The sequence below is a fragment of the Pyrus communis genome, chromosome 6 (assembly GCF_963583255.1).
Source record: "Pyrus communis chromosome 6, drPyrComm1.1, whole genome shotgun sequence".
Taxonomy (NCBI): Eukaryota; Viridiplantae; Streptophyta; class Magnoliopsida; order Rosales; family Rosaceae; genus Pyrus; species Pyrus communis.
Genome location: NC_084808.1, coordinates 12,997,752 through 13,012,637, shown reverse-complemented (window position 1 = coordinate 13,012,637; position 14,886 = coordinate 12,997,752). Strand labels below are relative to the sequence as shown.

The 14,886-nt window shown below is 37.9% G+C and overlaps 2 protein-coding genes across 4 annotated transcripts; both read left to right on the top strand.

Moving 5' to 3' along the window:
* The first annotated feature begins 3,111 nt into the window (after positions 1-3,111).
* On the top strand, positions 3,112-9,420 carry LOC137736732 (pre-mRNA splicing factor SR-like 1). Of its 3 annotated transcripts, XR_011068792.1 has the most exons (6): positions 3,112-3,269; positions 3,458-3,759; positions 3,898-3,978; positions 6,802-6,873; positions 7,759-7,866; positions 8,216-8,333. XR_011068792.1 is itself a non-coding variant. In XM_068475976.1 (5 exons), the coding sequence occupies exons 2-5, from the start codon at positions 3,472-3,474 to the stop codon at positions 9,050-9,052; spliced, it is 1,278 nt and encodes a 425-aa protein (XP_068332077.1). In that variant the 5' UTR covers positions 3,112-3,292; positions 3,458-3,471; the 3' UTR covers positions 9,053-9,420. The 3 variants fall into 3 exon arrangements, 2 of the variants coding, with proteins under 2 accessions (XP_068332077.1, XP_068332076.1); XM_068475976.1 differs by lacking the exon at positions 7,759-7,866 and having other exon boundaries at positions 3,112-3,292; positions 8,216-9,420; XM_068475975.1 differs by lacking the exon at positions 7,759-7,866 and having other exon boundaries at positions 3,116-3,269; positions 8,216-9,420.
* Positions 9,421-9,550: 130 nt separating this feature from the next.
* Positions 9,551-13,043, top strand: LOC137736734 (ABC transporter I family member 17-like). Its single transcript, XM_068475977.1, has 4 exons — positions 9,551-10,099; positions 10,312-10,647; positions 11,997-12,184; positions 12,538-13,043. Exons 1-4 carry the CDS (start codon positions 9,955-9,957, stop codon positions 12,790-12,792), a joined length of 924 nt encoding a protein of 307 aa, XP_068332078.1. The 5' UTR covers positions 9,551-9,954; the 3' UTR covers positions 12,793-13,043.
* The last annotated feature ends 1,843 nt before the right edge of the window (positions 13,044-14,886 follow it).

Here is a 14,886-nt window from a genome sequence, read left to right as displayed (position 1 = left end):
CCAATCAATTTGGTACAGTTTGCATTTTTTATGTTTTTGTTCATTAGGTCCAGTAATTTTTGCATTATTCATTTGTTAGGCCTTATACATTAGTTATGATTTACAAAATGCTTTTCAAATTTTTTGTGTTTGATCCCTTAAAAGGAGAATATATGCAAACTAAAAATACAATAAATTCATGAAAAAGTAATTAAATTTGACATGAAATATATAATTTGACATTTAATGTATAACTTGACATGGACACGAGTTAAAGGACTATTTTTAGTTTTTCATCTTACATACGGTATTATTAAAAACATGATTTTTTTAGCGATTAAAATGAAGTTTTTATATTTTAAATTATAGTAAAATTTTGTTCATTTTATGATGTAATAAATGTATAGATGACGCTTTATCAAAATATAGGAAAATAATTATACCTATGCAATTTGGTACGAGTTCGATCCCACCAATTCTCCCCTTTCCTAACAATCAACCATCTAACCCACTAACGCTATTATTTTACCTAAAACAAATGATGTGACATGTTTTTCTTTTGGGTCTAAATGATGTGATGATGTTTGTTTAGGTAAGTTTGCAACAAATTTGGATTCATTTATTTCTAACAAATAAGATGTGCTCACCATGAATCATGATAAGTATAGAGTACACCGAATTTATCCGATTTATGATTTTTGTTTCGTTTTCTCTTTAATATTTTAATATGAATCTACGAAATTTGAATTCAGTCATCTTCAAACGAAGCAAAGATAAACATGTTACTACTACTAGACAAAATGGTCTTAGGAGCATTATTGAATCTTGATTTCAACCAGCTAGGGTTTAGGAAGATTTGCATTATTATAGCCATCGTTGCATTATTGTTCCTTAATTGGTTAGACAAAGACCTTACAGAAAAGAAAAAAAAGAAAGAAGAACAAGGACAAGAACGGAACAACATCAGCACTGAGCCAATAAGAATGGCTGGTTTTGATGTGGAAGATAGGATGTACTGTTGGCGAAGGAAATTCATCCCCGCGTGCGTCCAATGAAGTATATACTTAAACGAATCCAATCAATCACAATGATACCAGAGAGGAGATGGAACAAGTTTACAATTAGCTAGCGTTCATGTTTAATAACATGTTGTCACGTATAAATTTGTATTCACCTGACAATGCATTATTAGACTAAAATGCTATAATAATAGAGAATAAGAAAAAGAAAACACTATAAAACGACACGATGGTGTAACAGAACACGTGATAGATGCTTGGGATTGAACTCAACAACGAACAGCGCACAAGGTTGGTACCCCGCTGTACCTGCGCCCTTCTGGTTGATGATGGAATGTATTGGACTGGACTGCCAGGACTGGTCTAATTGTCCGTGTCCCGTGCGTTATTTCATGTTTGCTGCCAGGACTGGACTAGCATAAGAAATTTTGTGAACTTTTGGTTACATATGAATCCAATTTCCAAACCAGCAATTTGCCTTTATTCCGTAGAGGGCATGGGATTGGGATTGTGCCTTTTGAAACGGTGGTTTGCTTAACAGCTGTTTTATCTGAGCGCATCCACTACACAAGTAGTACAACCTGCAGACATCTCCTTTCAAGATCCACCCTGCTTAAGTTAAAATACAACTTTATCCCTTACAAATAACAATATCAATATTCCTGTAAAATATAAGAAAAAGAGGACAATCGGAGGGAATTTTATAAAAAAAGTGCATTAAATGTGAAGGAGCCTAATTTTTTACGATTTTAGTGGTAATTAGGGTGGTGCCCGAACAATGTTATGGATTTTATGTAGAAACTTTTAAGATATATACATGTAGAAATTCATATACATATACAATGTTCTAAAAGATGCTAGGCGCTCAACTTAATACTACAGTCAAGTGATATTTTTCTTCACTTGTAACTGAGAAATCTTAGGTTCAATTCTTGCCAAATGTGAGTTTAAACCATATTATTGGTAAACCATTGTGAGGTTAAGACTACGTGGTTAGGCGGAGACTAGGCCCTAGCACGTAGACGATTAGGCGGATACTAGGCGGACTAGGCATATTTAATTAAACTCATTATATATTGTACAAATAAGTGTCTATTTATACTTAAAAAAAATATAATTGTATCGGGATATATAAATTAATAAATAAATAAATAAAATGATGTATAGATTATTCTATTTTGTTTTTATGAACATTTAAACCTAAAAGTATTTAAATTCTGATAAGTAATGAAAAACTAGTAAACAACTTCATTCATACACATATGAGTATACAGGTTCCAATTTTAATAACATGTTTATTGATACAAATTAGAATGAAATAAAAAGTTATAGCTCATTTGGAAGTAATTTTAAAATGACTAAAAGCATTTTCAGTGAAAATATTTTTGGGTTTCGAAAGCATTTCAAGTGTTTTTCCAATATTTATTGTATTTTTACTAAGGATTGGTTCCAAAAGCTTTTCATCAAAAGCGCTTTTAGCTATTCTAAAAGTACTTCCAAACGAGTGGCTCCAACTCATGCTTTTTTTATTAACATATATGAATCAAACAATATGTGAGTCTCACCTTAAATTCAGTAATATATTGCCTTCAAGATCAAGAATCTAATAAACTAAAAATGGATAATCCGGTTCCCACTCCTTACTGCCCATATTCCTAACTTACGCAATTCGCCCATTCATCTATTCCTCAAAATATAATAAGTAAACACGTTAATCCGTAGTTGAATACATAAAAACTAGGAATTAGATTAATTAGGATGCTAATTGGTCTCATACCTATTTAATTCCCTTACTTATTGATGACTTATCTGATTTTGTGAATTCTCTCATTCCACGTAAGTATAGGCTCATTTAAAAATGTTTTTAAAATGATTGAAAACGTTTGTAAGGCAAAAATATTTTTTGAAATCAAATCTTAGTAAAAAAAAAAACACGAAAAAAAAAAAAAAACAAAAACAAAACAAAACCTAAGCAAAAACAAAAAAATTTCCCGAATGATAAATAGCAGCCCAATCTCAAGCAACAAGCCCATTCGTATTGACCCAACTGTTAAGCCTTTTGTTTCCTTTTCTCTTCTTTTGTCATTTAAATTTGTTTATTTAAATTATTTATGAAAAAATAGAAAAAGAGATAATAAAGAAGAAGAAGGAAGGCCTTAACCCTCGGGCCTCGACGTCGCGATTCAGAAAGAAGGTGAGAAAGAGGCGAAGAGGATTCGAAGCTGCTCAGCTGATCGTGAATTCGGCGGAAATTCCCCCATATTCATTCAAGTAATTGGCTTTCCTTCCTCGAGGTTGTTCTTTGTAACCCTAACCCTAATTTCCCTAACCCTAACCCTAGTCTCCGAATCCGCTGGCAGGGCAAATTATGAGTCTTTTATTTTGTTTGTCGTTAATGTCGATAATGTTACGCTTATTTGAAACGCTGGTGTCGATAATTAAAGGTTTGAATTTTGCAGAAGCGTTGGCGTGGATGGAGGTACAGACATGCGGGAAACCAATTGACTCATTGCTCGAGAAGGTGCTTTGTATGAACATTCTATCTTCCGACTACTTCAAGGAGCTTTACCGGTTAAAGACGTACCACGAAGTCATTGATGAAATTTACAACCAAGTAGACCATGTCGAGCCGTGGATGACCGGGAATTGCCGCGGTCCGTCCACTGCCTTTTGTCTGCTGTACAAGTTCTTCACCATGAAGCTCACCGTTAAGCAAATGCACGGTCTTTTAAAGCACGAGGATTCGCCTTACATAAGAGCGGTATGTAGGTTAATCTGACATTATATACTCAATTTTATGTGTTGTTTTGAATTTGGAGATGACCATGTTTCTCATTAATATGTTATGTGCTATATTTTTTCTTAATGGATAATCAGCTTACTTTTATTTGATTTTCAGGTGGGGTTCCTCTACTTGAGATATGCTGCAGACCCAAAGACTTTGTGGAATTGGGTTGAACCCTATATTAAAGATGATGAGGTAAATGATAGATTATGTATTTTGGTTTTCAAGTTTCTTACTTTTTTATCATAGCTACGGAACTACTTTGAGACATAATCAAATGTTCCTGGCATGGACTTCTTTTATGTTATCAAATCATGTCGTCTACACAAGACTCTGGTGAAAGTAATAAAAAGGGGCATGTGGTGTGTCGTATATCCTGGAATGCTGCCACAAAGGAAAAATATTAGCTAATGGCTAATTTGAAGCGTGAACAAAATTTTGTTTCACTTTGTAAATGGTTTCAGAGTTCATTTCAAGATTATACTTTTTGGCTTGGTGGGTATAATTTTGTAGTAGTCAAGGCTTGTACATGGGGAAAGATGTTTCTCTCGGGGAAAAACAGAGGATTTCCTAACAGAAGGCAAACTCTGGTATTTGACGAAGATGTTTCTGTCATTAGATTGGAAATATTGTTCAATATAGAAGGTATATATGTTAATATAAAATATTAGGAGATGTTATATTTAACGCTTCATTTCTGTGAACCAACGAAAATATAAGTCATCTACAAGTTTGGGTTCTCTTCCTTTTGGAACCTATGTTTACAGTTTACCGACTCTGAGTTTTGAATGATTCTTTGGTGCTTCTGCACGAATAGGGTTCTCAACATCCTTGCAAGTTTGTACAACAAAAAAAATGGTTTATGAATTTTAAAGATTCTGGTCAAAGTCCTATGGTTCTTATAAGAGCTGTCCTTTGGTTCTTAAAATTCAAAAGCTGAAAATCACATTATTATTTTTTTTCTTCCAATTTTGATGGATTGGAAACTCTTACATTGTTGGCTGTTATATACCAATGGTTGTTCTCTTCACAAAACATACTAACCATTTACTTGTGTCTCAATTTTCTTGGCATGAATTTGTGGTAGTGGTGGAGTTGCTATTACATGGAGTAGGTTCCTTTATCGGATGCTTTGTGTGTAAGTGTTAAATACGTTTCACTTGCAAATATGAGACACAGGCGCTTCTTCAACTTAGTGAAGTAGTTCAATATGCTTTCGTTATGCCTTTGGCTGAAATGAAGTGATGTTAACCTACGTAGAAAATGTTACTAATTTAGATCCATGTAGTAAAGTTGTATGTGCTTTTGAAGTTCTTTTGAACTATCTTGGCTTATCTTGTTCTTGGCCCGTGTTTTCTTAAGGTCTAGCTATTTATTGGCATAGATGATCACACATATAGAGGGCATTGGACGTAAATTGCTTTCGACACCAACTATTAGAATATAATATTAATCGTGTTCTGACACCTGTCTGTCAGTATTTTCATAAGTTACAATATTACCATTGGATTTTCATCCAATGGGTAATAAAAAAAAGTTTAGAACAGTCATTTAGCCATCATTGGTTGAAAGGGTCTTATAAACATTCTAAGCAGTGTTCTAAAAAGCGGTCTAGGCGGTAGGCGGCGGTGCTCTGCCATGATTAACCCGAAATCGTTCATTAAATCGGCAAGGACATTATGCGGTGTAAGGCGGCTGCCTGGGCGGGCTTGGCGGATGTTGGGCAGTCTGGGCACGACCTGGGAAAAACTTATGTCGCGAGACTCACAACCTTCTTGTCTCCCCGAGTCTTGCCGTCTGCCTCTTTGTTTGCTAGAAGAGGAGTCGAATATGGGGAGAGGGAGGGAGGGAGGGAGGGAGGGAGATTTTTGCAATTGTAGGGATGGGTGATGGCGATGGGTTGTAGAAGGTAAGTCTGCAATTACAGAGATGGGTGGGGCAGCAGGTTGTAGAAGATGAGTTTGTAATTGCAGAGAGGTGCGACTGCTTTAGTTAGGGTTTTAAGCAATTAGTAACTTTTGCTTTAGCTAGCATTTGTTATGTTTATTTAAACAACTGAGTCGGTGAAAGATTAATTAAAAAAAAGAATGCAGGGCCAACCTTTTATTTTATTGAGAGGCCCAACAATATGGGATCACAAAATGATACAACTTTGGAACTTTACATATACACTCATATTTAACATATATAGCTATATATATTCTTTATTTTTTTTTAAATAACATAGTATCAATGTTTATTTATATATTATGTAGTAAATTTAATTAATTTATATGATGTATTACTTAAATCTGCCTAGTCCGCCTAGGCCCCACCTAGCCACCTAGGCGCTAGGCCCCAGCCCACAGCCCGACTAGCCCCAAGCGTTTTTTAGAACCTTGATTCCAAGTGGTAAGTGTCTAAACCCTACTTATTAGGAGATAACTTTTATTATAGTTTCTTTTCCAAATTTTTTGACTTGGCTTTGTCTTGATTTATACATTGACATGTAAGGATACTTCTGGACATAATAAATTACACTGCCAAAGAGGGGTGTGACTGTTAAAGAGTTGGTCTAAATGGCTCTCCTTAACATTGAAAATTAGTTCACCAGAGGATCTGCAGTTTAGTGCCATGGCATTTCAGGAAGAGAGGAGCAGCAATTTTGTACTGCCTGGAAGTGGGGTGGCAGTATTTAAAAGTTGATTGAGATTTTCTCCTCAACATTGATAGAAGATAACAATTAATGGTCAGAGTTGCCCATAGGATCCACAGTTGAGTGCATCATGGATTGGATATCTTGAATACTTTTTATTGTTCTCTTATGTTATTTTTTGTCACAAAGTCATTTGTATAACTCTTTGTATCCTGTGAATACCATCTGTTTCCACCTAATCTCATCTGTGTATGGTTCTGATATATTTCCCACTGATACAACTTCTATGACAATTGTCACTTGTTTTTATTTTGTATTGTTATGTTAGCATATTGATTTTGTACTCCCTTAGTTGTTCATTTATGTGTTGGCTTTGGTTTCAGGAATTCTCTCCTGGTTCCAATGGACGGATGACAACTATGGGTGTATATGTGCGCGATTTGCTGCTTGGGCAGGTTAGTTTCGTTGAAGAATGCACTATATTTGAATTGTTTTTGGTGAAAACAATTATGTTCTCTATCTCCCTTCTCCCTCCCATTCTCCCTCACTCTGTGGGGATCTGTTATGCCAGTTGTACTAGTCACAACAAAGACACAGCCTAATTATTTATTCTGTATGCGTTTGCAACTGTACCATATCTAGAATGCTGATGTACCTAATTCTACTGCATACATGTCTAGCATTTAACCAGCCAAAAATACCATAATTTATTAATTTAGTCTGCCAACTGGGAGCTCTTTGTTCTCCAAGATATGCCTATTATCTCCCTCCAAAATCATGTTTCGATCAATTTTATCTGATTATTAGTTGGATAAGTTTATGCACTTTTTAACTGGAGAGGATATCTATAACAAAATACACTAATGAGAGTGATCCTTTTTTTTTTTTTCTTTCTAATGAAAGAAAAAAGTCATGACTGGTGTAATTTGAGATTCGTGTACACCATATAGCAGAAATGTTGAACAAGTACCCTAAATATGAAGCTAGCTTCGCATTTAAACCAAGAATCAAGCTACAGTTTCTTTTGTTATCAAGTGGCGGTACAGTTATTTACTTGTGTGGCATGGGAGGGCTCTATGCACCAGCTTTTCGTTTCAAGAGTTCATCTGCTGAGATGCCACACCTAGTACTAAAGTGGGTAGGAGAAAGTTCACCAGCTAAAGTTGTTTGGAGTTATTGTCTGTAGTAGACAATAGTGGTTGACTAGAAAAAAGAAATGTGCTTTCAATGTGTTTTTAGTACACTTACACATATCAGACTAGAAAGTATTGGGTAAAATACTTAGTGATACTTCTAGGACAGTAATTTAAATTCTTCTGTCTAATGCTCCACCGATGCAGTCCTTTACAGTCACAGCTGCTGGTTTTCCAGATCACAGTGCGATTAAGGTCTGAATACATGTTCTTCTCGGAGTCTTGAAGCATGGTCTCAGAGTGCTACCGTATAAGGTCTAAATTTAACACGTGAAAACAATACCATTTCTTCTGAATTTGAATTGCACCATGCTGAAACTGTCCAAGAGAGTTATGAATTGTTTGTTAGTTGGTGTTCAAAGCCGAAGTTAGATGATGATATATTTTCTTTGCGATTTACAATATATGTAAGTTTATATACATCGGTAGTTTCTGTAACTGATCATAGTTAATTTTTCACATTTTCTGCATAGTTTCTGATGCAGCTTATTTTGGACAACAATTGCTCTTAACATGCAGCACTATAAATACTATTTTGCTGTCCACATAACACTTCTCATTGCTATAGTTGCTGAAGTGATTAAACTTTGTTGTGCTATTGCAGTACTATTTTGATACCCTTTTCCCCCGCATCCCTGTTCCTGTTATGCGGCAGATTGTTGCTAATCTTGAGAAGATGAAACTCCCCACCAAACTATCTGGTATTACTGGAGAGGCTACCCGCCATGGATCTGATGACACAGCTCGTCGCCCACCTTCTGTGAAAGCCGCTCTTTCAGTTTCCTTTGGTCAACGTGCTCCACATCGCGCTTCAACAAGGGACTCCTCACCTGTTCGTCGTACCTTACCGCCACCACCTTTTGACAAACCCAGTAGTGATGATCAAACGACCCGTCGCAGTCAGAGCCGTGAATATCCTGACAGAGAATATTCAGACAGGGACAGGGGAAGGGACCGGGATCGCAATCGGGATAGGGACAGTGATCGGGATCGAGAAAGATACAAGGAACGAGAGCGGGACCGAGACAGAGCAAGGGATAGAGTTAGGGATAAGGAAAGAGAGCGAGAGAGAGATAGAGAACGAAGTTCTGATTATGATCGGAGGTCCAAATATGGAGAGAGAGAAAGCCGAAGGGATCCATATGAGAGTAGCCGCGATGGCGGTAGGCATTCCCGTAGGAGTAGGAGTAGGAGTCGGAGTCGGAGTCGCAGTAGAAGCAGGAGTGGAAGTCGGAGTTTGCAAGCGGGCAGCACACTTCATTCGAGCCCACAGAGAGAGGTAACCAAGGATAGAACATCTGCATCTAGCAACCTGGCAAAACTTAGGGATCTTTATGGGGATGTAAGTGACCAAAAAGGTGATACCAGTACGGACAGGATTCCCAGGGGAGATGGTGGTGGTGAAGAGGTGATTAGACTTGGCGGTTCTCGTTGGAAGTAGCACGGGGAGAATCTTCTCTTGTACCTGTTATCAGATGTGTCATTTGAGTCTTGTGGGCCGGATACTGTTTTTGATCATCAGGAGAAGGCAGAAAATCTTCCCACGTGTTGTCTTTCGTTGCAGCATGCCCATGTCGCGATGCTCCATGTATACCAGACATTATTTGGAACTCCAACTCCAGTCTTACAATTGATCCTCATGCGCTGGTCGTTGGGCATAAAATTAACTTTGTAAGAGTATATGTAATAACTCAAGTTTCACTATCGTTTCAAGTCTCTGAAATTTTGTATGTGTTAAAACATAGGTGCTGCAGCAGGGTTTATGCTAATTCTGTTGCATCAGATATTGCTTAGGCTTTCCTTGCTTTCCTTTCCTCTGGACTTGCGAGCTGTTGGTAGACGAGACTCGTGAATAATTAAGTTGTCTCAACTAGTCTGGTTTTTTGGGTTACGGCCTTCTGGATTCAACAAATCAAAACAGAATCGATGGACATAAACAAGGAAAGGAATGCAGAAGGGGAAAAGAGGGCCCCCGTTATAAAGAAGGCGTAATTGTATCACAAATTAATCAAACAAGAATCGAATCTTGTTCAGTCTTACCAAAGAAGGGTGTTTGATACGTCACAAATTAGTCAAACAAAATGTTTTGGCGTCTTCCCTCGTATTCCTTAGAATCCGTACCACGAGACGAGCAGAGCAGCAGTTGACAAAGCCCTGTAGGTCCCACCGCTGAGTGGACCGTCCTCCTATTACTTTATCGCTTGCTTATCTGTCAGGAATCACTGAATCAGATCAACCGAAACGACGCGCTCTGTCCTCGGAAGGCTTTACCTCCCCTGCTCACTGTTTGACTAGTGCATTCTGCTCTAGGGAAGGCTTTTTGTGTACTCACAATACAATTGTATGTACCTCCCTAACAACTCAAATCAAATCTTCCATACATACAACACGCACACCCCTCCCTCTCTCCCTCAATCCCACTCCAAGCCCCCAAAACACACATTAATGTCTTCACCTCTACCTGGTCAGCCACATCCCCTCTTTGCTGGTACGGTATTACTTACTCCTGTGCCATAATATTCCTTTCATCATCAGATATCTGACATGTTATATTCTGCGTATATCTAGAGTTTAGCTGTATCTTTGTACAAAAAGGCTATCTTATCAATGGTTTAGATTTCACAGTTTGACAACCTAACGTAACGCAGTTTCCATCCACTATTCAAAATCTGATTTGGGTTTGTAAACTTTGCTTGGCAGATGGGGTTGAAGCAGCTAGAGAGCACCTACTGACAGTGGACAATGGAGAAGCCCATGGGGACGTGAAATTCCGGATACGAAATCTGGCCAAGAAATCAGACACCACAGGAGCTTCCATACTCAATGGGTTGACCTTGGACATACCTAAGGGCGTCATCATGGGGGTCATTGGCCCTAGCGGCAGCGGCAAGTCCACGCTGCTCCGAGCTCTCAACCGCCTCTGGGAGCCCCCGTCCGGGACTGTCTTCTTGGACGGCCATGATGTTCTGGACACGGACGTCCTCAGCCTCCGCCGCAAGGTCGGCATGCTCTTCCAGCTTCCTGTTCTTTTTGAAGGTAACCCATTCGATCATATGCCCCAGCTAGCACTCTCTCTCTCCCTCTCTCTCTATCACATATCAGATCAGAACATATCAGTTGGCAAATTGTTTTGCCAAGTTAAGGAATTGATAACTTGTAACTTGTGCTAAACAGGTTGCTTAATTTATACGGTATTGACTTGGTTGCAGTTGGGTTGCTAATTGATAGTGTTTTAGATTGGGAAGAAGATTCTCAGCCCTCCTAATCTCTTTTCCCTTCCCTCCCTTCCCATTTGAATGGTTGCGGTTATAGCCACATTAACATCTTATATTGATTTTTTTTTATAGAGATAATAAGACAAAAAATAATATGTGAGAGGAGAAGAGAGAAGGGGATGGGAATAGGGGGGGGAGAGAATCCTACTCCTTTAAATTGGTCATTGTAATAGAGATTTATATTGTGATTATAATATGATTAGAGAGTGATTATAATATGAAAACCGTGGTGGGTTGGATTAGTTATATTGTAAAGTATTTATGCATCTTTGTCACTGTTGATGTAAGCATTCTAATTATAGATTTTTTATATTCTATACTCTGGAGTTTGCTAGAAAGTTTCGGAACAAAAAGAGAACAAATTCTATGGTTTTGTGAATATTCCGAAGTTTTTAGCCGTTATATTTTTATTTAAATATACAACAGTGAAGATCTAATAGTTAAAAATACTTTGAGACACCCTAAAATATTATTTTCCCTTAAGTTTATTGAGCCCATTGCTGACTTTCCTTTGGGGTGGGGTGCTTCAAATCCAAAGCTTACTCTCTCACATTTAAAATTTAATACCCAATCAATTACTTGTAGGTATTTGCCTACCATGACCTGAGTCTATAATAGTAGTGGTTAAACCTACTTGTCCTATTACTTGGATGGTGTTTTCCCTTTTGACCTTGGACATACCTAGTTGGTTACTCTCTCTGTCTAAACTACGAAAAAGGGATTAACATGCCCGCACATGTTCAGAACAAGACCACTTCAGAAAATATCAAATTTGGATGATTGTAATGTCAATTTTCCCCCTCTTTTGCCTACTTTCTCTCAACAATCAAGATTAAAAGAATTTGATCTTGTGCATTTCAAATGCAGTTTGATATTTGTATTTGAATTTCTGGTATCAGGTCTACTTGGAAAGAATTTGGAGTGCAGTAGTATATGAATATCCGGAAATTCTCCCCCACACTTTTTTTTTTTTTTTTTTTTTCGCGAGTAAACGGTTGAGATACCATTCTTTTTTTACGTAGATGCGCAGGAGAGCAAAGCTCTACCAATATATACTTGAGTATCTGTTTTCAATTGCAAATTAAGAATTGATATCAATTCATTCATCAGGCACAGTTGCAGACAATATACGTTATGGTCCTCAACTGAAGGGGAGGAAGCTGAGTGACGAGGAGGTTCACAAGTTGCTGAACCTTGTAGACCTTGATTCATCCTTTGCCACCAAGACTGGTTCTGAAATGTCTGTGGGTCAATCCCAAAGAGTGGCACTTGCTAGGACCCTAGCCAATTCTCCTGAGGTAAAAACCCGATGCATGATACCATCAACTCCTTATGTGAATACTTGACTCTCGACATTCAAGAAGTCATTCCTTCTTACAAACAAATCATTGTTTGATACTTATCCAGACATTCCTCCGTTCATGATCTTAATGAGTTCATATGACATTTAAGAGGTCATTCTTTCGTGCAGACAAATTCCAGTTTGACATAGCATTTTTCTTATTGTGATTGTAATAAGTTATTTTTGCATATGTCTGAATATGATTTGATGGTAAAAAAGGATGACTCGTTACATGTACCGAGCCAAACAGTGTTCCTTTTTGTTACGTATGGCATTGTTAGTAATGTGTTGTATTATACTTTTGGGAAGGTTTTGCTGCTGGATGAGCCGACAAGTGCGTTGGATCCAATATCAACAGAGCACATAGAAGGTGCTTTAGTGAAGCTGAAGCAGAAACAGGGGATGACCATTGTAATGGTCTCTCACAGCATCAAACAAATCCAGAGGATTGCTGACATTGTTTGCCTCCTTGTGGATGGGGAGATTGTTGAAGTTCTCAAACCAGACCAACTCTCTCAAGCCAACCATCCCATGGCACTACGGTTCCTTCAGCTCAGCTCTTAAGTTGTCTCTCCTCTCTCTCTCTCTCTCTCTCTCTCTCTCTCTCTCTCTCTCTCCAGATTGATTGGGGAATCTATATTGTTGTGTGCACAATATTTACATAGCATTTGCTTAATGATGCCTTCTCGAAAGGAAGAAACTTTTGCTAGTAACTACTCTGATATTTGAGTGGTTACAGTGATTCATATACATTTGAGAGGGGCCTAAGAACTATATTTACAGAATTTGTATACCAACTCACATTTCTTTCTCTACTCCCCCATCCATATATACACCACCATTACATATACACCACACACACACTTACACACACACACACACACACACACACTAATGTTTGGCTTTCTCTACTGAGCAAGTTTCCAATCTGACCAAAACTGGGGTCTTTGCATGTCTTTGCTTATGATTTGGCTTTGTTGTTGTCGTGGTTGATGACACGATCACCTCTTCGTGTTGAGCTTTGCTGAGCATGTTCCACATAATCTGTACATCTTCATATCCACACATTTGTACATCATCCTGAAGCTTTAGCAGACCACCTATTCCACCACCACACTCGCCACCAACACTCCCTGCAATACCACCACCTGGTCATAAAGACAATGCAACATATATTCCTAATTCATAATTCACCTTACATTTTCTCTAGTAAAACGTCAAGAAAACTGTTATTAGCACTCTAAAAATGTCGCAGCTGTAATGCACTCCTTGATGAAATTTCTATTCAACAAACAGTGCACGATGACTTTTCTGAAGTGCTAATAAAAGCTACGTAGAAATCTAAATTCCTTTTCCATGGCTACAATAATCTGAGCCCACAAAACCCAATGCCATGAAAGGGTAACAAGAGTATATATGGCATTTGAATTTGATGGAGTACCAAAATGGCATGTTAACATAAAAGTGGGAAAGAAAGCAAGGTGGAAAAGTAGATGAAGTAGGTAGAGGGAAGAGGAAGAACAAACCAAGAGATTTACGAAGTTTGAGGGTGGCAGAGAGAGCAAGCAATGCCTTCCTTAGCTTGTGCAGCCAATCCATCTTCAAGGTCCCAGGCTGGGACTCCACACTCCCAGCTCAGCCCAGCCCCTACCTTCCACCAGACTCCACACTTACTCGGTCTCACCTCTCAACAACAACAGATCATCCTATTCTATCCTATCCTATCCTATCCTATCCTAGAGAGAGAGAGAGAGAGAGAGAGAGAGAGAGAGAGAGAGAGAGAGAGAGAGAGAGAGAGCAGATAAGTGGGTAATTGCCAAGTGGATTTCTGAATTTATACACAAACTGTAAAGAAGAAGAAATGGATTTGAATTTGGATTTGGAGAGAGAGAGAGAGGTGATGAGCGAGCTTGCGGCAAGAAAGGCACCGAATCCCCAAAACACGTTTCTTGATGAGCTTGCCAGGCGTCCATCTTCCAAGCAGCTCCATCAGCCACGACCTCCTCTTTAATTCCCTCCCTTCATTGTCTTCACTCTCGTTCTTCTCTCTCTCTCTCTCTCTCTCTCTCTCTACATTTCCCGTTCGAAGACAACTCTCAATACTCATCATAGTTGGTTACTCTCTCGAGTGACTGACTGATTGAGTGAGTGGAATGCCTTGAAGTTGTTGGATTTGACTCCCTCATTTTTGTTCATTTTTTGTTGAGAAATGTTAAACACACCTCTCTCAAAGTGAGATTTTATCGATCTTTAAAATCTCTACAGACTCATTGTCTTCTTGTAATTTAACATCAATTTTTGTGCTAATATATAAAATATTGTGTCAAAAATACAAAGTAACAGAGAATTTACGAAGAATTCCCTTTTTGAAAGAATCCTCTTAACATTTCTCTTCTTTGTTTACTACTGCTGACTGTAGATTAACACCATCATCATCATATTATATAACCTTTTTATTCGGTTACATCCGTCCCTTCTGTTTACCATTCACTCTTTCTTTCTGACGGTCCACCTCACTCTTCTAGTCAAAAGTTTTTCCCAACATAAACTCTTTAAAAAAATTCATATGAGTCACTTAATTTTTTTTCGTAAATAAGATATCTTAAATTGAAATCTCATAAAAAAGACGAATTTAATATAAAATTATTACATATGTAA

What these genes read in the sequence shown, in the direction of transcription:
- LOC137736734 (XM_068475977.1), top strand. Translation starts at nt 9,955, where the DNA reads ATGTACCTCCCTAACAACTCAAATCAAATCTTCCATACATACAACACG. An exon ending in GCCACATCCCCTCTTTGCTG is followed by an intron (nt 10,100 to 10,311) that starts GTACGGTATTAC and finishes TTTGCTTGGCAG; the next exon opens with ATGGGGTTGAAGCAGCTAGA. An exon ending in CCCTAGCCAATTCTCCTGAG is followed by an intron (nt 12,185 to 12,537) that starts GTAAAAACCCGA and finishes ACTTTTGGGAAG; the next exon opens with GTTTTGCTGCTGGATGAGCC.
- LOC137736732 (XM_068475976.1), top strand. Translation starts at nt 3,472, where the DNA reads ATGGAGGTACAGACATGCGGGAAACCAATTGACTCATTGCTCGAGAAG. An exon ending in CCTATATTAAAGATGATGAG is followed by an intron (nt 3,979 to 6,801) that starts GTAAATGATAGA and finishes CTTTGGTTTCAG; the next exon opens with GAATTCTCTCCTGGTTCCAA. An exon ending in GCGATTTGCTGCTTGGGCAG is followed by an intron (nt 6,874 to 8,215) that starts GTTAGTTTCGTT and finishes GTGCTATTGCAG; the next exon opens with TACTATTTTGATACCCTTTT.